This window comes from Puma concolor, chromosome A1, assembly GCF_028749965.1.
Source record: "Puma concolor isolate L17-30 chromosome A1, mPumCon1.1.hap2, whole genome shotgun sequence".
Classification (NCBI taxonomy): Eukaryota; Metazoa; Chordata; class Mammalia; order Carnivora; family Felidae; genus Puma; species Puma concolor.
In genome coordinates, this window is record NC_141667.1 from 418,140 (window position 1) to 439,942 (window position 21,803).

The 21,803-nt window shown below is 47.0% G+C and overlaps 1 protein-coding gene across 3 annotated transcripts in view; it reads left to right on the forward strand.

Moving 5' to 3' along the window:
- The first annotated feature begins 1,002 nt into the window (after positions 1-1,002).
- CEP72 (centrosomal protein 72) overlaps positions 1,003-21,803 on the forward strand; it is a 36,454-nt gene continuing 15,653 nt past the window's right edge. For 2 of the 3 annotated variants that reach the window (XR_015240226.1, XM_086675063.1), the window contains exons 1-6: positions 1,003-1,108; positions 6,795-6,922; positions 7,821-8,013; positions 9,714-9,822; positions 17,732-17,910; positions 19,229-19,411. Coding sequence is in view for 2 of the 3 variants with exons in the window: in XM_086675063.1 (XP_086531189.1) it covers positions 1,027-1,108; positions 6,795-6,922; positions 7,821-8,013; positions 9,714-9,822; positions 17,732-17,910; positions 19,229-19,411 (874 nt within the window). In the remaining variant the exon portion in view is untranslated. The remainder of the gene's footprint in view (positions 1,109-6,794; positions 6,923-7,820; positions 8,014-9,713; positions 9,823-17,731; positions 17,911-19,228; positions 19,412-21,803) is intronic. The other variant, XM_086675074.1, reaches the window with a different exon arrangement.

The following is a 21,803-nucleotide window of genomic DNA, read 5'->3' on the forward strand; positions in this document are numbered from 1 at the left end:
TTTCTTGATGCGTCCATGACGGCAGAAACACTGCCTCTGTGGTGCTGTCCTGCAGGGTGTGCGCAGAGGTCCACTGTCCAGCCTCAGGACCCGTGAGCGGAGGAAGCAGTGGGTGTGTGGAGTGTGGGCCGCCCCGACCAGCCACTTCCCTCGGGCGGCGCCAGCTGAAGCCTTTTGTTGGCCTTTCTTCGCTTCTGAAGCAGGACGTGGGTTCGCTGTTTGTCAGTGTCTTGCCTGCACAAAGTCCCCCTCAGCGGACCTGGTGCGGTGACCACACCCTGGCCCTGGGATGTGCCCAAACCCGTAGAGAGGGGAGCGCGGGCAGTACCTGGAATGGGACCTGTGTCAGAGTCCCAGGACAAGCCCGAAGTATTACCGAGTGTTCGCCAGTCTCAGTAAATGACTCGGCAGCACAAGGGCCCAGTGCGCGAGGTTGGAAGCTCTGCTCTGCTTAGCAGAGATGCGGTAGCCTGTACCCCACCACCCTGTGTACACCCCCCTACACCACCACCCCTCGGGCAGTGACATGCCACGTGACCTTGCCAAGGAGCCGGTCACATCTGGGGCGAGGGGCAGCAGAGGTGGTCCCATATACCAGGAGATGGAGGAGGAGAGGGTGACTCCACGGTTCTGGCTGGTTGGGGCAGATGCGGCCGAGTCTTCCCTAAACCCTGCAGATCTCAAATGCTCCTCCTGACGCTCAAAGGCCCTAGAGGGACTGACAGGCCACGAACCTCCGGGTCAGAGGGAGAGCCACAAGCTCGGACCCCAGACGTCACCGGCCGCCTCCGAGTGACCCTACGTGCGGGGTCTCCCGGTGGGTTAGGCTCCCCACCGCCTGGTAGGCTTTCCTGGGGAGGGCACTGCTCTCAGCGAGGGCAGAGCAGGTGAGCTCAGAGACGGAGGACCAAACCACCTCGCCCCGCCCCTCGCCCCGCCCCTCGCCCCGCCCCTCGCCCCGCCCCTCGCGGCTCCGCGGCGGCCCCACTGCGCAGGCGCGGACACAGGTGCGTGCCGTTTGAAAGTATGGCGCCTGCGGGTCCGTGGCTGGTGCTGTGTGAAGAGAAGATCCGGGAGAAGAGCGGCCTGGCGCCTCACCGCGACCTGTGTGCGTGGCGGTGACGGCGGGCAGGCTGGGGGCGCGAGCTTCCCGCCGCGGGGTCGGCGGACGGGGTCCGGCCAGAGACGCGGCACCCGGACCGCGTCTTCCTGAACCGTCGAAGGCGGGTGTGAGGTGGTGGGGAAAATGGGGTGGGAGCGAGGGGACCCGAGTGGGGGTGGGAGGCCCGAGTGGGGCCGGGGGGGCCGAGTGGGGCGCGGAGCCCGAGTGGGGTGGGGCCCGGAGTGGGGCGGGGGACCCCAGTGGGGTCGAAGGGGGGCCTAGTGGGGCGCGGGGCCCGAGTGGAGGTGGGGGGCCCGAGTGGGGCCGGGGGAGCCGAGTGGGGCGCGGAGCCCGAGTGGGGTGAGGCCCGGAGTGGGACGGGGGACCCCAGTGGGGTCGAGGGGGGGGCCTAGTGGGGCGCGGGGCCCGAGTGGAGGTGGGGGGCCCCAGTGGGGTCGGGGGGGCCGAGTGGGGCGCGGAGCCCGAGTGGGGCGCGGAGCCCGAGTGGGGTGGGGCCCGGAGTGGGGCGGAGGACCCCAGTGGGGTCGAGGGGGGGCCTAGTGGGGCGCGGGGCCCGAGTGGAGGTGGGGCCCCGAGTGGGGCGGGGGACCCCACTGGGGTCGGGGGGGCCGAGTGGGGCGGAGGACCCCAGTGGGGTCGGGGGGGGCCGAGTGGGGCGCGGGGCCCGAGTGGGGTGGGGGGGGCATTCTTTCACCCATAAATAAGGCGGTTCCAGGTTGGCTTTTAATAAAACCTTGAACCTGCGGTCTTCATTCCTGGGAAGACGTGCCCTCCACCCCTGTTGCACAATTGTCCCCTGAGTTCTGGTCTCCCATCTCTCTGTGCTGCAGAGTTTTGTGTGTATATTCATGGGGGACATTGGTCGCTGGTTTTCTTTTTGTCCTGTTTTTTTCTGGTTTTGGCATCAAGGTAAAGCTGAGCACCTGAAATACGTTGGGAAGTGTTGCTTCCTCATGTGCATTCTAGAAGAGTTTGTGTAGATTTGGTGCTCTCTGAAACCATATAAGCTTTGAAGTTTTTTTTGTTTTTTGTTTTTTAATGTTTCTTTCTGAGGGGGGGAGGGAGAGGGACAGAGGATCAGAAGCAGGCTCTGCACTGACAGCAGTGTGCCCCATAGGGGCTGGAGCTCACAAACCCCTAGCTCATGATCTCAGCCGCCCAGGCGCCCCTATATTTGAAGCTTTTAATTTTTTTTTTCAACGTTTTTTTATTTATTTTTGGGACAGAGAGAGACAGAGCATGAACGGGGGAGGGGCAGAGAGAGAGGGAGACACAGAATCGGAAACAGGCTCCAGGCTCCGAGCCATCAGCCCAGGGCCCGACGCGGGGCTCGAACTCACGGACCGCGAGATCGTGACCTGGCTGAAGTCGGACGCTTAACCGACTGCGCCACCCAGGCGCCCCTGAAGCTTTTAAATTATACATTCAGTTTCTCTGTCTGTTGTAAAACTATCCTTATTATCAGTTTCTTCTTGGGTGAGTTATGGTTGGGATTTGTAAAATTGATTGTTTTCTAGAAGTTGTTGAACTTATGTGTGTAGAGTTGTTTACTCCCTTACCAGCCTCTTAAATGTTTTTGGGGTCTGTGGTGGTAACCCTTCTTCCATTCTTGATATTGGTCATTTCTGTCTTCGATTTTAGACTTGGTAAAGGTTTGTCGATTGTATTAACCTTTTCAGTGAGTCAGCTTTTGGTTTGGTGGGTTTTTCTCCATTGTTTCCTAGTTTCAAATTTTATTGATTCTGTTCTTTATTATTTCCTTTTGTCTGCTCACTTTGCATTTAGTTTTCTCTTGTAGATTCTTGAGGTGAGAGTTTAGATTACTGATTTTATACTTTATAATTTAGTGACATAAGTTTTCCTCTAAGCACAGCTTTAGCTGCATTCACAAATTTTGTTATATGTTCATTTTCATTAAGTACAGTGCATTAAAGGTTTTCCTGGAGACGACTTCTCTTTGACCTGTGGATTGCTTGGGGGTGTGTTTTCTCATTGTGTGTTTGGAGATTTTCCTTTTTTCCCCTTCTTTTATTCTAGTGTGATTCCATTATGGGGAGAGTACATACTCTATGATTTTAATTCTTTTAAATTTGTTGAGGTTTGTTTTGGGTCCAGGATCTGGTTTATATTGGTGAATGTTCCAAGTGCACCTGAAAAGAAAGTTGTTGGGTGGAGTATTATGTGAATATCAATTAGACCCTGTTGGCTGATGATGAGGTTTAGTTCTTCTGTATCTTTGTTGATTTTCTGTCTAGTGATTGTATTAGTTACTGGGAGGGAAGTGTTGAAGTCCATAACCGTAATTGTTGATTTCTCTGTTTCCCTTCATATGTTTTGACACTGTGCCTACATATTTAGGGTTTGAAGTGACCCTTGTAACATATGTGCTGTTGCTCTTTGTCCCTGATGATTTTCTTTGTTGAGGCATGTAGTGTAGCCACTGCAGCTTACTTTTGATTAGTGTTTGCAGGGCATATCTTTCCCTTCTATTTACTGTGTAATCTTTAAACTTATCTATATCATTATATTTGCAGTGAGGTTCTTATAGGCAGTTTATAGTTGGTTCATTTTTATTTACTCTGCCAATCTCTTTTTTCTAGTGTATTTAGACCATTTACATTTAATGGAATTGTTAATATAGGATAGTCGGAAGTATGCCATTTTATTATTTGTTTTCTGTTCCTTTCCTGTTCCTGCCTTCTGCCATTTGAGTATTTTTTTAGTGTTCCATTTTGACTTCTCTATTATATTTTTGAGCATATCTCTTTGTATACCTATTTTTAGTGGTTGCTCTATAAGTTACAATGTATTATGTAATTTAACACCGTCTACTTGTGTGGACATTTTACCCCTTCCAGTGAAATGTAGAAACCTTACCCAATGTGTCCTTTGGTTTTATTATCCTTTATAATTTAGTGACCTTAAATATTTTCTTTGCATACCTTGAGAACCACATTAATCACTTTTTTCTTTTACAGTCATCCAAAATTGTAAATAACTCAGGAGGAAACATTTTTACTTACATGCTTACCTGTTTCATTATTCCTTCATTTCTGATGACCTAGGTTTTCTTCTTTCATCCTTCCTATTTATTTGAAGAATTTTCTGTAGCAGTTGCCTTAGGGCAGGTGTACTCATGACAGATTCTCTCTGTGTTTCTTCATTTGAAAATATCTTTATTTCACTTCAGTACCTAAGATTGTTTTTGCTGGGTACAGGTTTCATGGTTGAAAGTTCTTTTCTTTCAGCACATGGAAAATGTGACTCTTCTTCCTTCAGGCCTCCTTGGTTCTGAAGGATAATCACCTGCTTTGTGAGTTGTTTTTTCTCTATGGGTAATGCCTTTTCTTTCTGGCTGTTTTCAAGATGCTTTCATTGTTTTTAATTTTTTTTTAATATTTATTTATTTTTGAGAGAGACTGAGCGTGAGCAGGGGAGGGGCAGAGAGAGAGGGAGACACAGCTGTCAGCACAGAGCCTGATGTGGGGCTTGAACTCACAAACCACGAGATCATGACCTGAGCTGAAGTTGGACACTTAACCAACTGAGCCACTCAGATACCCCTCTTCCACTGTTTTTAGATTGTAGAAGTTTATTTCTGATGTATCTGGGCATGGCTTTTTTTTTTTTTTTTTTGTCTTTATTCTGTTTGGGGTTTTCTCAGCTTCTTGAATATATAGTTTTATGTCTTTTGCCAAATTTGGTAAGTTTTCAGCCATTATTTCTGTAATTGCTAAACATTTTTCTTCTTAGTCATACTATCATTCTCTTCTTGGAACTCTAATTGGGACTGCATGGGGACTCATGACAGGAATGTTAGGTTTCTTTTTCCATGGGCCCCTGAGGCTCTGTTCATTCATTCTTTCTTTCTCCTCTTTTTTAAGTCTCTTTTCTCTCTGCTGGTCAGATAGGACAATTTTGACCAGTCTATCTTTGCATTCACTCTTTGAATTTTTTCTTTTGTTATCTCCATGCTGTTACTGAGCTGCTTCTGTGTGGTACTTTTGTTTTGGTTATTGTATTTTATGTTTCTGAAATTCCTATTTTTTTCTTCTTTATATCTTATGGGGTTTTTTTTGCCAAGACTTCCTATCTTATCATTTGTTTCAAGAGTGTTCATAATTGTTCATTAAAGTATTGCTTTAAAATTCTTGTTAAATAATTCTGCCCTGTCAGTGTTGGTGTTGATTGTTTTTCTATTTAAATTGAGATTTTTTTCAGGTTTTGGTCATTTTTTTCTTGTGTCATGGACATTTTGGGTATTGAGAGACTTGTTTCTTATTTGAATCTTGTTACACATTATTGGCACTGAGCGGGCGCTGCCTTGTTCCTAAGGTAGTGGCCAGGCTCCTGTCACACACGCAGCCTCTGTAGATGGCTGTGGGCCGCCTCCTTGCAACCCAGGTGGTAACCAGCATCCTCTCAGTCTGTCCCAGGGCTGGCCACTGTGCAAGGCCAGGTGTGTGGTGTGTTTTTTTGGTTGTTTTTTTTTTTTTTTTTTTTTTTTTGCTGGCTCTTGAGCTAGAGTGGGGCTGATTTCAGGAGTCCTTCCTCCACCACTGCCCCTTCCTGGTCCTTCTACCACAGGCAGCAGGCTTATCCTTACTTTTCAGTCAGTGTCCATGGTGTCTGTGTGTCACCAGCTTCTTTGGCACTCATATTGGGACATATGGGAGACAAAAAGGATCCCAAACCAGCACAGGGCCCTCACTGCTGGACTGTTTTCTTGAGGTCCCTAAACAGTTGGCCTTCTGTTCCCCACCCTCCAGATTTGTCTGGTGCTTGTTTCATATATTGTTTTCCAGGCACTTAGGTGTAGTACCTGAGTAGGAGTAGGGTGAAATGGGTCTACTCTGTCTTGTCTGGAAATGGAAGCCCACAAATCAATTTTAAATTTAATTAAGATGTGTTTTAAAACATAATTCTTCCTGGGAAAGTACTGGTGTGCTCAGACCCAAACTGTCTTTTTGATCACAGAAACTTATTTTTGTAGCAACGTTCATTTAATGGCTGCCATTCATTTAATGGCACGCAGAGGCATATGGTGCATAGAGCACACACTGTGCCCTTGCATGTAACTGGCAGGGAGTTGTCACGTTAGCTCACCATTGGTTTTCGAATTGTGATCCCTGCATGGGGGCTCCACAGGTGACAGAGTGAAGCAGCCACGAGTCGAAGTGGGGGCCCAGTTGGGAAGATATTCCTGGTGGGAGAGTGTCTGAGGGGAGAAGCAGGGGGGTGGGAAGCAGGGCATGCGTGGGCATGGAGGCATTTTGGAGATAAACGTGAGCTGGAAGCTTGCATGCATTTCTCCTGTAGTATCAGTACTCAGACTTGGAGTTACATTGTTCTTGTGACTTTTCAGATTCTGAGGTTGCTGTAGCTCATTCTTTTTTTTTTTTTTTAATTTTTTTTTTTTAATGTTTTTTTATTTTTGAGAGACAGACAGACAGACAGACACAGAATCCGAAGCAGGCTCCAGGCTCTGGCCTGTCAGCACGGAACCTGACTCGGGGCTCGAACTCACGGACCGTGAGATCATGACCTGAGCTGAAGTCGGCCGCTTAACTGGCTGAGCCACCCAGGCGACCCTGCTGTAGCTCATTCTTATTACAGTAATATATTTTCACTGAAAAGGAAGGTGAAAATCTCATGATTTTTCTATTCTTAGCTGAACTTCAGTCATTATCTATTCCTGGAACTTACCAAGAAAAGATTACTCACCTAGGAAATTCTTTGATGAACTTAACTGGCCTAAAATCTTTAGACCTCTCACGCAACTCCTTGGTGAGTCTACAGGTAAGTTTTAGGTTTTTTTCTTGAAAGAAATTTTATTGCTGTCAGTAGCAGTGGAAAGTACATTTATAGTAACAATGCAGTATGTTTTATAACTTTGCTTATAATGTATGTAGACTGTACACTTAACGGTTGCAATATTGCGTTTTTTCTTGTGTTTGTTATGACCTGTAGATTTCATACACATCTCATTACACCTTTAAACTACTTTGACAACTGAAACTCATGTCTCCGATGAAGACAGCTGTATCTTTAAAGGCAATAAAATAAGGCCCGAAAGACTAGTGTTTGTGGGCTGGTCACTGTCCATCCCTGTCTCAGCTGTGTTTTTTTCCATCCACATTCTGCACTTCACATCTGGCCTCAGACCCTTAAGTGGCAGTGCCGTGTGTGCAGGGCATCCTGGGAAGCCCTTGGTCCTGGTGAGGGAGTGAGAAATCACCCAGGTGGTGGCGGGGGGGGGGGGGGGGGGGATTGTGTAAACACTGCCCACGACTTCCTGGAGAGGAGGCTTCTGCCTCACGTTATAGAGAGCGCTTGGAGCCTGGTTGGCCTCACCTGGGAGTTTCAGTCCAGGGCACACCCGGGGCCGGCCCCTTGTTCAACCTCCCCGGGCTGTTTTCTAATCTGTAGAATTGGAGCAGTAACAGTTCTTAGTGTGTGGGGTTGTGTGCGGATTGAATGAAGTTGTGAGAACTCCGCAGATACGGGCTGTCCTCCGCGGTCTGCGCTGCTGCAGACGTGGCATCCCGAACCTGCACGGCACGGGGCGCCTTCCGTCTTTGTGCTCCTCCTGGCAGTGGCATGTGGTCGCTCGCGGGTGCCTCTGTTAGGTTGGTGTTGGTTTGTATTGTTTATTTTTCAAAGCATAAACTAATGCTGCATTCTGCCCCGTTGGCAGGGCATTCAGTACCTGACTGCGCTGGAAAGCCTCAGTCTCTACTACAATTGCATCTCCTCGTTAGCCGAAGTGCTTCAGCTCCACACCTTGACGGAGCTTACAGACGTGGACTTCCGGCTGAACCCTGTGGTGAAGAACGAGTCTGATTACCGCCTTTTTGTCGTGCACATGCTCCCGAAGCTCAGGCAGCTGGGTAGGCTCCACAGCTGTGCTCACACCCTTGCTCATGGGAGCCCTAATAGGTGTTCTGTGCTCTCAGAAGTTGACTTTCTACTCCCCTGGTGGAGTCCCTGTGTCTCTCAGCGTGAGTCTTGTGGGAGCGCTGCCTGGGGGGATGGCCAGGAACTCTGGCCACAGACACCTGCCGGGGGGGCCATGAGCAGAGGTGTGGGCCAGGCTGCTCTGTCCCTTTCTGGCCCTCCACTTTCTAGGTGATTGGCTTGGACGTGTTCTCTGAACATCCGGTGCCATTTCTGTGTGTGACTCCCTGGGCTTCATCTCAGGCTCGGCCAGGCGGTTGGATTTTACCTTGTTTCACATCTGCCTAGAAAGTTGTAGGAAGAGGGGTTCATGTGCCCTCCCCTCCCCCAGGTGATAGCGATGGGAGAGTGTGAGGTCCTGTTGGCAGGTGTAGCTACCCACTGGCTTAGTAGCCCATGTCCCTAAAAGAAACAGATCTTTGTGTCAGGCTTGCAGGCAGAGCTCCCAGGGTGCCCAGTGGTCGTACCAGCTGGGAGTTCATGCTTGGGGAAGCCATCCATAGCGGCACCTTCCCACCCACCTGCCCGGCTACCAGGAGTTGTCTTTGCCATGAGCGTTCTCGCCGGTGGCACTGCTGATGCTCCCCGTGTTGCACCTCCAGTGAGAGATCTGGAGTGTGAGCACCAGGGCACGCGGAGCATGAAGAAGGAGAAGGAGCCTTGTATGCTCAATCCTCCTCCTCCGTGAAGGGAGCTAAGTGCTGGGTATTGGGGGTGTGGGAATGTCTGCTTGAAGGGCAGTGTTGTTCTGTGTCCCCAGTGATGACAGTGCATCCTCAATCCTGAGGGCCAGTGCACTGCTTGGTGAGGCTGAGGGGCAGTTGGGGTGTGCCTCCATTAAATGCTCTTTGGGAAGCAGCTTTGGAATTTAACCATCTGTGACGTTAGTTCTGTGGTAGGATGTGTGAAAAGTTGCACAGCATTGACTTTTAGTATTGGGAACCATCTGACTCTCACGTTTTCTGGGGGAAGACCCAGCAGTAACAAGTGAGCAGAGGCCTTCTGGGGCTCAGGGCTCATGTGTGGGGACAGTTGAAACTCTGGATCTGAGGATGCACACCCTAGGCCCAGACACACAGCCACCACATTCACTCTTCAGCATGTTCAGGATTCTCATCCACGGAGACATCTCAGGTGTGCTCAGTGTGGTTCCAGAACCTCATCCAGCACTGAGAACATGCATAGAAAGGAGGTAGACGTGCCGAGAAAGACGTGCCTGTGTGTCAACTTGCATGTGTATTTCTTTTCCCACGGGCAGCAGCCGGCCTCCACAGTAGTGTCTGAGGAGTAGCTTTACGGGAGGAGGCCGACCCTCTTGGAATCGGTATTTGTCATCTGGGAAACCAAGTGTAGCCACCAGAGCCCAGCATTCCTTTACTGGGTCTACCCAGTACTTAACAGGGGATGCTTGTGGCAGGACTGGCCCCAGGGGATGGAAGGTCCCTGAGCCAGGGGTGGCAGTGCTGGTCCCGTGCAGTGTGCTGCAGGGTGGGTGACGGGGGCACCTTCATTCCCAAGGGAAGGGTGATGTGCTTCAAGGCTGCTAGGAGGTGCCCCTGTGGGGCTGGGTTGTTGGGGGCCTGTCACCTGCTTCTTGGTGGTGTTTGCTAGTTCTCTGGCATCTTCTCCCTAGATGATCGTCCCGTGAGAGAGAGCGAGCGGAAAGCATCCCAGTTGCGTTTTGCATCAGAGGAATCACTGGACTCAAAGCAGAGCTTCCCAGCTGTTTTAAGAGTTGGAAGGTATGAACAGAAGTGGTATTTGAACATTGAGAGAAGCTGTTCAGACTTGCCTGTTGATAGAATGTTTACCTAAAAGATAGGAGCTTCTTTGTGTGCTGATTGCCACTTCAAGGGCAGACGTGCAAAGGAGGAAAGAAGAAATGCTCAGGTACCAACGGGGGCTCAAGGAAATGGTGGTGGGACGGGGGATTTCTCCCCCGTTGTCCACGTTTTCCACATTTATTTTATAATATTAAAATGTTTATTAAAGTAGTAACATGTAGGGTCGCCTGGGTGGCTCAGTCGGTTGAGCATCCAACTTCGGCTTGGGTCATGATCTCACGGTTTGTGAGTTCGAGCCCTACGTCGGGCTCTGTGCTGACAGCTCAGAGCCTAGAGCCTGCTTTGGATACTGTTTCTCCCTCTGTCTCTTTCTCTGCCTGTTCCCCACTTGTGCTCTGTCTCTCCCTCAAAAATAAATTTAAAAATGTAAAAAATAAATAAATAAATAATTAAAAAAAAATAAAGTAGTAACATGTAAAGTCAAGTAGCGATAGGAAGTCACAGCATCTTGTCTCCTCCTTGGCCTGTCCCTCAGAGGCAGCCGCTGCTTACTTTCATGGTTGTTTCCTGCTTGAGTTACTTTCTCATCTCCAGACAGTACAAACACGCCACCTTTTATGCGTGTGAGCACTTTAAGCGGTAGCTGACTGCTGACTGTCACAGCCCCTTCCTCCCCAACCCCAGTGCTCACGGCCTGTGGAGTACGATCCTTCCCATGTTCTCTGTGGTCAGTGCTGGCGGTGCCGTATGTAGTTGTGCCGTGGGAGTGGGATCCTATGCCTGCCTGTGCCCCACATCTGTGCCACCTCCCCGCGGCTGCATTGCTGTGTTTAACGTACACTGTGATGGTTGGTAGTATTTAAATGTGTCCTGAGACCATAAAATGTCTTCGTGGTTTGTGGGTTGATTTTTTTAAAAAAAATTTTTATTTTTGAGAGAGAGCGAGACAGAGTGTAAGCAGGGGAGGGGCAGAGAGAAAGGGAGACACAGAATCCAGAGCAGGCTCCAGGCTCTGAGCTATCAGCACAGAGCCCGACGTGGGGCTCGAACCTACAAACCACGAGATGTGACCTGAGCTGAAGTCAGACTCCCGACTGAGCCACCCAGACACCCCTGTGGGTTGATTTTAAAGGGCAAAAATCAATACACTATGTTTACATTGCTTATAATGTGCTAGAAATTACATGATCTTGTACACCATTTTGTTTTGTCTGAAGCTTTTAGTGGTTTTCTTTTTCTTGCATTATATGCTTTAGCTCATCCCTAAATTCTTGTAATGTAGGGGTTACCAATTCTTTTTTGAAAAGGGCCGGAGAGTGAATATTTTTGGTTCTGTGGACCGACCATATGATCTCTTCCTCAACTTTTGAACTCTGCCTTTGTAGCATGAAAGCAGCTATAGGCAATATTTAAATGGATGACTGTGTTCCAGTAAAACTTTATTTACAAAAATAGGCAATGGGTTAGATTTGACCTTGTGGGCCATATTTTGCCAGTTTCTGTTCTGATTTCTCAAGATCGATTCCAAATCCTTGGGGTCTCCTGTTCCCTCAGATACCTACACTGTCACCATCTTCTCCTCACTTCCCCATTAAAACTAGATTAATTACTGTGTAGACAGCTGCTCCCAGTACCCTGTGTAGTGGTCTGGATGTTTGTGCCCCCCCCCCCCCCCCCCAATTCATGTGTTGAAATCCTAACCCCTAGATGACTGTGTTAGGAGGTCGGGCCTCTGAGAGGTGATTAAGTTATAAAGATGGAGACTCATGAATGGGTCTGGTGGCTGTTACAAAAAGAGTTTCCTAGCCCCTTTGTCCATGTGAGATTAGGAGTCCGGTAGTGTCAGACCTCTAACTTTGTTCTCCTTCAGTATTTTGTTCGTTTTCCTGGGTCTCTTGCTTTTCCGTGTAAACTATCGGTTTGTTGAGATTTTGACTGGGATTGCATTGAATCTGTAGATTGAGCTGGGGAGAGCTGACACCTTGACAATATTGAGTCTTCCTCTCTGTGAGCATAGAATGTCCATTCATTTAGTTCTTTGATTTCATTTATCAGAGGTTTGTAGCTTTCCTCAAACAGATCTTGTACATGTTTTGTTAGATTATATTTGATATGTCATTTTTTTGATGCTATTGTAAATGGCACTGCCTTTTTTTCATTTCAAATTCCAGTTGTTCATTACTGGTATGTAGTAAGTGGTTGACTTTTGTATATTAACCTTATGCATTAGTTTCCTAGAGCTGATGTAAAAGTACCACAAACGGGGTGGCTTAAAATAACAGAAATTTGTTGTCTCACAGTTGTTAAGGGTAGAAGTCTGAAATCAAGGTATTGGTGACTTGATTCTTTGTGGAGGCTGTAAGGGAGAATCTATCCCATGATTCTGGTGGTTCTTCTGGCTTCTGATGGTTTGCTGGAAATCTTTGGTGTTCCTTGTCTTGCAGATGTATCTCTCCAATCCTCTTTATATGGCTCTTCTCCCTGTGTCTTTTCATGTAATCTCCCCTTTTGCATGTTTGTTTCTGTGTCCCAGTTTCCCCAAAAGATACCAGTCGGGTTGGATTAGGGCCCACCCCAATCTCCTATTAACTTGATTACCTCTGTAAAGACCCCATTTCCAAATAAGGTCATGTTCTGAGGTATAGGGTATTGGGACTTCATATCTTTTGGTGGCGGGGGGAGGGGGGCGGGGGGTGGCAGGGAATACAATGCAACTTATAACTCCTTGTATTTTGCAGCCTTGCTATATAACCACTTGTTAGATCCAGGAGGTTTTTTCCTTTCTTGTTTTTGGTTGATTCTTTGGGATTTTCTATAGACAATCATGTGTCTGTGAACAGAGAAAACTTTATCTCTTCCTTCTCAATCTCTATATATTTTATTTCCTTTTCTTATTGCATTAGTGGGACTTCCAATATGATGTTTAAAAGAAGGAATGAGAGGGGACACCTTTCCTTGTTCTGATCTTAGCAAAGAAGCATCTAGTTTCTCACCATTAAGGGGGATGTTAGCTGCAGGTTTTTGTAGATGTTCTTTATCCAGTTGAGGAGTTCCCTCTATTTGTAGTTTGCTCATCATTTTCATCAGGAATGGATGTGGGTTTTGTCAAATGCTTTTTCTGTATCTATTGATATGAGCATATGAGTTTTCTTTTTTAGTCTGTTGATGTGATGATTGCATTAATTTTCAAATGTTGACCTAGCCTTGCATATCTGGAATAAATCCCACTTGGTTGTGGTGAGTTAATTTTTTTTATACATTGTTGGATACAGTTTGCTAATATTTTGTTGAGGATTTTTGCATCTGTATTCATGAGAGATATTGGTCTATAGTTTTCTTGCATATTAAAATAAGGCTGGCCACATAGAATAAGTTAGGAAGTATTCTGTCTGCATCTGTCTTCTGGAAGAGATTATAGAGAATTGCTATAGTTTTTTTTCTTTAAATGTTTGGTGGAATTCACCATTGAACCCATCTGAACCTAGTTTCAGAGGACTATTAATTATTGATTTTGTGTCTTTAATATATATGTCCATTCAGGTTATCCATTTCTCCTTGTGTGAATTTTGTTAGATTAGTACATTTTCCAGGAACTGGTCTGATTAGATTATCAAATTTGTGGGTATAGAGTTCTTCATAGTATTCCTTTATTATCCTTTTGATGTCCATGGGGTCTGTCATTGTGACCCCTCTTTCACTTCTGACATTAGTAATTTGTCTCTTTTTTTTTTTCTTAATTAACCTGGTATTGAGGTTTTTCAATTTTATTGATCTCTTTGAAGAACTAACTTTTGGTTTTTGTTGATTTTTCTGTGTTGGTTTCCTGTTTTCAGTATCACTGATTTCTCTGATTTTTATTATTTCTTTTCTTCTGCTTTCTTTGGATTTAATTGGCTCTTTGTCTAATTTCCTAAGGTGGAAGGTTAGATTATTGATTTTAGATTTTACTGTTTTTCTAACATATGCATTCAATGCTGTGAATTTCATTCTAAGTATTGCTTTCACTGCATCCCACAAATTTTGATAAGGTGTATTTTCATTGAATTCGAAATATTTTTAAATTTCTCTGGAGATTTCTTTTTTGACTCATGTCATACATTATTTAGGAGTTTGCTCTTTATTATGTTTTTTTAAATATTTATTTTTGAGAGAGCGAGAGAGATCGATTGCATGCAGGGGAGAGGCAGAGAGAGGGAAGACAGAGAATCCCAAGCAGGCTCCATGCTGTCCGTGCAGAGCCTGGCACAGAGCTCGAACTCATGAACTGTGAGATCATGACCTGAGCTGAAATCAAGAGTTGGACACTTAACTGACTGAGCTGTCCAGGCGCCCCAGGAATTTACTCTTTAATCTCCCAAGTATTTAGGATTTTCCATTTTTCTTCCTGTTATCAATTACTGGTAGTCTGAGAGCAGATACTCTATGAATTCTCCTCTTTTAAATTTGTGAAGATTTGTTTTATGGCTCACAGTGTGATTTATCTAAGTTGAATAGGGGCGCCTGGGTGGCGCAGTCGGTTAAGCGTCCGACTTCAGCCAGGTCATGATCTCGCGGTCCGTGAGTTCGAGCCCCGCGTCAGGCTCTGGGCTGATGGCTCGGAGCCTGGAGCCTGTTTCCGATTCTGTGTCTCCCTCTCTCTCTGCCCCTCCCCCATTCATGCTCTGTCTCTCTCTGTCCCAAAAATAAAAAAAAAAATAAAATAAAATAAAAAAATAAGTTGAATAGAAGCTTGAGAAGAATGTGTAATTCTGCTATTGTTGGATGACATGGTCTATAGACGTCAGTATATCCAGTTGATTGATGATACTGTTGACTTCAGCTGTGTCCTTACTGATTTTCTGCCTGCCAGGTCTGTCCATTTCTGATATAGGAGTGCTGGAGTCTCCGGCTGTGGTGGTGGACTCATCTATTTCTCCTTGTAGTTCTGTCAGTTTTTGTCTCATGTATTTTGATGCTCTGTTGTTAGGTGTATACAGGTTAAGGGCTTTAAATTCCTCTTGTAGAATTGATCCCTTATCTTTATGTAATGCCCCTTGTATCCCTGTAACTTTCCTTGCTTGACGTCAGCTCCATCTGAAATTAATGTAGCTGTTTCTGCATTCTCTCTAGTAGCATCAGGATGATGTATTTGTCATTGTCATTGTCCCTTTACTTTTGATCCATATATGCCTTTATATTTAAAATGGGTTTCTTGTAGACAGCATATAGTTGGATCTTGTTTTTTGATCCTTGTTGAATCTCTCTTAATTGGAACGTTTAGACCATTGATGTTTAAAGTGGTTATTGATACAGTTGGATTCATATCTACCATATTCATTCCTGTTTTCTCTGTTCCTGTTCTGCTTTGTTTCTTCCTTTTGTGCTTCTAAACAAGCATGTTACACGATTCTATTTTCTCTCCTTTGTTAGCATCTCAGTTATATTTTTGCTTTTTTAGTGGTTGCCCTAGAGTATGAAGTAGACCTTTACAGCTAGTCCAAGTCCTCTTTCAAGTAACACTGCACTGCTTCCCGGGCAGTGGAAATACCTCATACTAACAAAACATTCTTAACTCCACCCTCCTGTCCCTTGTATCGGTGCCATCATTGATTTCATTGATGAATAAGCTATAACTGCATGTAATACGTGGGCATCCATAATCAGATACTACATTGTTGCTGGTACTTCAGACTTTCATCTGTTAGATCAGTCCTCTTCCTTTCTTTTTTTTAATGCTTACTTATTTTTGAGAGAGAGAGAGGGAGAGAAAGAGATAGAGCGTGAGTTGGGGAGGGGCAGAGAGAAAAGGAGACACAGAATCTGAAACAGGCTCCAGGCTCTGAGCTGTCAGCACAGAGCCCAACATGGGGCTCGAACCCACGGACCGTGAGATCATGACCTGAGCCAAAGTCGGATGCTCAACCGACTGAGCCACCCAGGTGCCCCAGTGCCCTTCCTTTCTATGTAGATTTGAGTTTCTGACCTGCATCATTCTTTTCTCTAAAGAACTTCTTCTAACATTTCTCACACGGTAAGTCTACTGGCAACACATTGCAGCTTCTGTTTATCTGAGGAAGTCTTTATTTCTCCTCTACTTTTGAAGGATAATCTTGCAGGTTACCAAATTCTGGGCTGATAGCTTTTTCTCTCAACAGTTGAAATGCTTCACTCTTTTGCTGCTTGTGTGGTGTCTGAGGAGAAGCCAGATGTAATTCCTATATTTCTTGCTCTATACATAAAGTGTTTTTCCCTTTGCCTTATTTCAGCCTTTTTTTACTTTTTCTTTGATTTTTTTTTTTTCCAGTTTGAATACAATATTCCTTGATGTAAATTTTTGGTTGTTTACTCTGCCAGTGTTCTCTGAGCTTCCTGGATCTGTGGTTTGGTGTCTGACATTAATTTACAGAAATTTTCAGACTTTAAATATTTTCTCTGTTCCTTTTTTCTCTTCTCTTTCTGATGTTCTCAAGAAGCATGTGTTACACCTTTTGTGGTTTGTCCCTCATTTCTTGAGTATTCTCTTCTGGGTTTTTTCAATCTTTTTCTTTGTTTTTCAGTTTTGGAGGATTCTTTTGAGCTATCCTTGGGCTCAGACACTCTTCCCTTGGCTGTGTCCAGACTTCTGATGAGCCCATCAGAGGCTTCTTCATTTCTCTTCTTTGGTCTCTAGTATGTCTTTTTGATTCTTAGAGAATTTCCAGCTCTCTGCTTAAATTTCCCACATGTTCTTGTATATTGTCTGCTTTCTTCATTAGACCTCAGTATTATTACTTGCAGTTGTTTTAAAGCCTAGTCTGGTAATGTTAGCAATTCTGCTATATCAATTCTAATGCTTACTCTTCTTTTTCAAGATTGTTTGGCCATTTGGCGTCCCTTGAGGTCCCAGATGCATTTTATGATGTGTTTTTTCCATTTCTGCAAAAAACGTCACTGGGATTTTGATAGGGATTGCACTGGTTCTGTAGGTTATTTTGGGGACTAGTGACATTTTAACAATGTTAAATCTTCCAGTCCATGAAGATGGGGTGTCTTTCCACTTATTTATGTCTTTAATTTTTTCCAGCAATATTCTGTAGCTTATCTAGTTCTTGACCATCTAGAGACTGAACTGTTATGGCGTTTAGAGCTCAGAGGGTCTTATAGGTGACCTAGTGGAACCTTGTGATCCATAGGTGACGTGGAGACCCCCAAGGCAGAAGTGTGTCAGGTGTCAGGTTTCTGTGGGCAGACCAGAAAAAGAACCCAAGACCCCTTCCCTCTGCAGTGAGCTGGAAAACTCTCAGAAAATAGTGAACAGTATTGACTTTTTAAAGTATGATCAGATATCACAGAGTCAGTGTTCATAGTAGGTGATTATTATCTTGAAGAGATTTCATAAGCTGCCTTGTTGGAAATGAATTCCCTTCATGTGTGTTCACCTTCATGTGTGGGGGGGTCACCATTGGTAGGGATGTCGTATCTAAAACACCTCATATTCAGTCAGTGTGGAGAGGTTTTCACTTAATGTAAAAATAGAAATTTCAAACACCATTCGCTTTAACTTTCTTGATCAAATGCATCACATCATGGATATGCTAGGAGGAGAACACACTAGGGGATTTCAGAACAGGAGCTTTCTGGAACTTTCATTCTTGAACAGACCTGACTGGGATGTTGGGATGCCATGGAGACATCACATGACCTTCTTTTCATCACCCAGCATCCTGGGGAAGCCCTGTGCTGACTTCTGCAATAGAGGCACCCAGAGCCATTTTCTTCAGTGCACCAGCTCCTCCCCGGAGACCTTGTGGCCCCGCTGATAGAGCACCCATCTTCCTTCACAGGGTCTGCGTGGGCTGGAGCATGATGCTGGCTTGAACGACAGCACTGAGTTTGCTTTTCCTTGCAGACCACGCCACTCTAGGGCCACGTGCACTGATCCCTCGGCCAAGAAATGCTTGGTAATGGACGCAGATGATGAGGCGGTCCTGAACCTCATTGCTGAGTGCGAGTGGGACTTGAGCAACCCTCCCGGGAGCACAAGCTCCAGCCAGAGGGGGCGAGAGGCCAACCTCCCTAGTTCCCAAGGTAGGCTGCTACTCTACCACCAAGGCCCAGTGGGCCAGCCTGTTGCGGGGTTCTGGTAATTACTGGCTTCCAGACACACAGTTGTGCTTTCTAGAAAACTCACCTTTAAGTACAGAATCTTCATGAAGGCTTTGTGAACTTGTAAATACCAGTAGTTTGGATTATAGACTTCTGACAGAAAATATCAGTATAATTGAGTGTATAGTTCTACGGCGTGGTTGTGGAAATTGTGTCCTTCCTCAGATCGACTTCAACTACACAGGAGACCCAAAAGGTCAAAGTAGACAGGAGGGTAGAGTGTCCTGTGGCTGGTGAGACTACTGTCCGTCTGTACCATGAGTGGGTGTTCCCTTAGCTTAGGAGACACTGAGCGCTCAGGCTGCCAGGTTCAGAACTTTAGACCGGACGAGGGTGTTGTGAAGTCTTTATAGCATGTGAGTTTCTTCAAGGGCTTTGCTCAGGGCCTCTGTTTTCCACCAGGGCTTATGTCCATGCTGTGGCTCTGCTTCTTCTCCTGTTAGGAGTTTCTGAGAGCTTTTCACGAAGACTGCAATAGGTTGAGGCATCAGTTGGGGCTGAAACCCCAGGACTCACCTGCTGGCGCGAGGACATCTGCCCATTGGGTGTCCTCGCCGGCTCCGTGTTGTCAGTCTTGTCAGTTCCGGCTCCTCAGGCAGCGCGGTGGTGTTCCTTATGGTTCTAACACGTGCTTTCCTGAGGACTCTGATGGGCAGGTTTTCAGGGCCACTTGTCTGCTGAGACACTTCTGTTCAAGCCTCTTCCCCTCCCATTTTTCGCTTCTTAGTGCCGGGTCATAAGAGCTCGTTCTCTGTGGCTTTTTTCGTACAAGCCCTTTCTCAGATGCAGGCACTGCAGACCTCTCCTGTTCTGTGGCTTGCCGTTTCTTTGCCTAACGTGCTCGGAAGAGCAGAAGTTCTCAGTGGAGTCTGCCTGTCAATTCTGTTTTTTATATGGTTTGTGCTTTTTGGTGTCCCGTAAAGAAATCTTTGTCCACCCCGTGCTTGCGAAGAAACCGTCTTCTCACTACCATGGCACATCTGTTAACTCAGCTGACTCGAGTCTCTTTCTAGATTCTGTGTGGTGTTCTGTTGGTTGTCGAGTCTTTGTACCGGTACCAGCTGTGCAGTAAGTGCTGAGCTCAGGCGTCTGCGGCACGTGCTGCTGTCACTGCGGGGTTGGCTGCTCAGTCACCTTTTTCCTATTTAACTGTGTACTCTGTAGCTATCATCCACTGTCATAAGGTTAAAATGTCATTTCTGATGAAATAAAGCTTCTAAAATGTTTTTTAATAAAACAGAATCCAGGCACCTGTTGAGTCCCCAGTCAGTACAGTACCAGTGTGGGGATTCCATAAAGAAAGGCCACGAGAAGAGGAGAAGCAGCTCTCGAGGGGGTGGCTCAGAAGAGAGGCCTCAGAACCAGTACTGTGGGGAGCTCCCACCGCAGTGTGGGCTGCACACACGCTTTGCCCCACGCCCAGGTAAGCAGCGTCACGCGCCCTCTGTCAGCTCCTTGGCGGTGCCTGTTTTCACCGTGTGCTGTCCCTGTGAAATCTCTCCTCCTGTCTTCGATATATTTGTGTGTTTGTGGAGCTCTCTGAGATGTCTTAGGAGAGAATCTCCTACACTGAAACGTGTAGTGGATCCGTGTTGTAGAGTCTAGTCGCTAAGTACCTGGCCCTTCTATCTGTACACACATACACATCTTCTGAATACAGGGGTCCAGGTTACGACTGTAGCTACATTTTAAAAATCACAATGAGGGGCACCTGGGCGACTCAGTCAGTTAAGCATCCACCTCTTGATTTCGGCTCAGGTCGCTATCCCGGGGTCATGGATCAAGCCCCGCATCTGGCTCTGCACTGAGCATGGAACCTACTTGGGATTCTCTCCCTCTTTCCCCCTCTGCCCTGCTTGCACTCTCGCTCTCTCAAAAAAAAAGAAAAAAAAAAAAGAAGAAAATAAGTAAATTGGGAGTGTTGTATGCATGTGTGTGGCAAAGTTGTCAGAAAACCTCCCGATATGAGCAAACCAGGCACATTCCTGAGGCTTGTTTGTGGGGCCTTTCGAAGCCAGCAGGTCGTGCCGGTGACGTGCCTGGCTTGCCTGTGGCCGCTGCCTAACGAAACATGGCAGACCGGCTGCTTTTACCCCTGAGGCCTCACGGTGGTGCCGGGGGGTGTGTGGGGCACGGGACGCCACGTTGTCAGCGCTCCTTATTTTACCTCTGTTCACAAAGACCATGTGCTTGATGTTCAGGCCTCTCTTGATGTGTAGTCCCTGTGAACTTTCACAGAGGGACCACAGAAAAGCTGCCATGACAGAACAATGAAGGTTCATGTCTGCTTTGTCCAGATGCCCCCAGAGTTTGCATTTACCACATTTGTTCGGTCGTTCCCCTCCCCTCCCCACCACGTATGTGTGTATGGTACGTATGTGTGTGCGTCTTTGCGCGGGCACACGTGCTTATGTACGTATGTAACGTAGGGACGTATACGCATATGTATGTGTGCACGTAGGCTGTCGTCGGCCTTTCTGGAACCTTCTCGGGGAAGGGTATCCTGTCACTCTTAACCACTCTAGTGTGGTTTCCTAAGCGCAACGACACTCCCCTGGATAACGAGCGTTAACTCTGCAGAATGGGACATGAACCTTACCACAGACCTGCCACTTAACCCATAGACTCTGTTCATGTTTCACTAAATGTTCCATTGATGTTTTGTTTTGTTTTTTTTCCGGTCCAGGATTTTGTCCAGGTGCACAGAGCATATCTAATCGTCACATCTCCTCAGACTCCTATGACCCAGAACAGTTTCTCAGTCTTTCCATCTTCTGTATCCTTGAGGCACTCAGACTTGACTTTACCCCCACTGTGACTTGCTCTGCTGATCCCTGGTGGCCAGACTCCACCGTGCGTTTTGGGAGAGTGGGCTCATGCGGAGGCGGTGGGCTGGAAGGGGAGAAGGAAGAGCACAGGTCACAGGTTGAGGTGAGGTGGCACGGCAGCACTTGGGCTGTGTCTGTCCCCGGGGCAGGGGTGGGGGGAGGTGGTGTGAGTGGCTGCTGTGTGTTTGGGTTGCAGAGGGTGCACGGGAGGGTCTGCCCCAGAGGGTATGGCAGACCAGTCCCAGCAAGAGGCAGCGGTCAGGCAGACTTGGGGAGGTTCAGCGATGGACGTGTTGCTCAGGGAGCAGAGCGCTGGTGACCTCTGACCTAGCAGCTGGATGACTGTTGTCTCCTCAGGTCGTGAGCACTTGAGGCACAGGTTCGCTAGGGAAGTCCTTGGCTTGGTGAGCCCGAGGAGCCTTGGAGCTGTCGATGCCACGCGAGAACGCAGCAGCAAGAGCCCAGAGGAGAGGCCTGGGCTGGAGGGTGGCCTGGTGAGATGGGTGTGGCCATGGGGCCTGAGGAGCCAGGCTGGCGTGCAGAGTCCAGAGTCCAGGCAGAGCTCGGTGCTGTGGTGCCTCGAGACGGCAGCAGGGAGGGGATGCAGGGAGAGTCTGCCCACGGAGCAAGGCCCTGTCTGCAGCACACGGGGGCCTGAGGGGCCAGGGAGAGCCTTCGTCTCCTCCCGGTGCCGGGCAGTGCTTGGTGAAAGCCCGCTTCAGGGACGTGGCCCAGTGGCCGTCCCAGTGGCAGGGAGGGTCTTAGGGACTGACATGTTAACAAAGTCTGCTACAGGGGCAAATCGTTCAGTCCTCTCTAATTCCCAGATTCTAAGTTTTTACTCACTTCTTTTTCTCATACGTGATTTTGTCAGGAACGTAGTAGTTGGTTGATTGATTTGTTAAAGTTATTAGCTCAGTTTTATCACTTTTGGGTGGATTTTCCATATTTGTGCGTGTGCACATACACACATATGCGCGCACACAC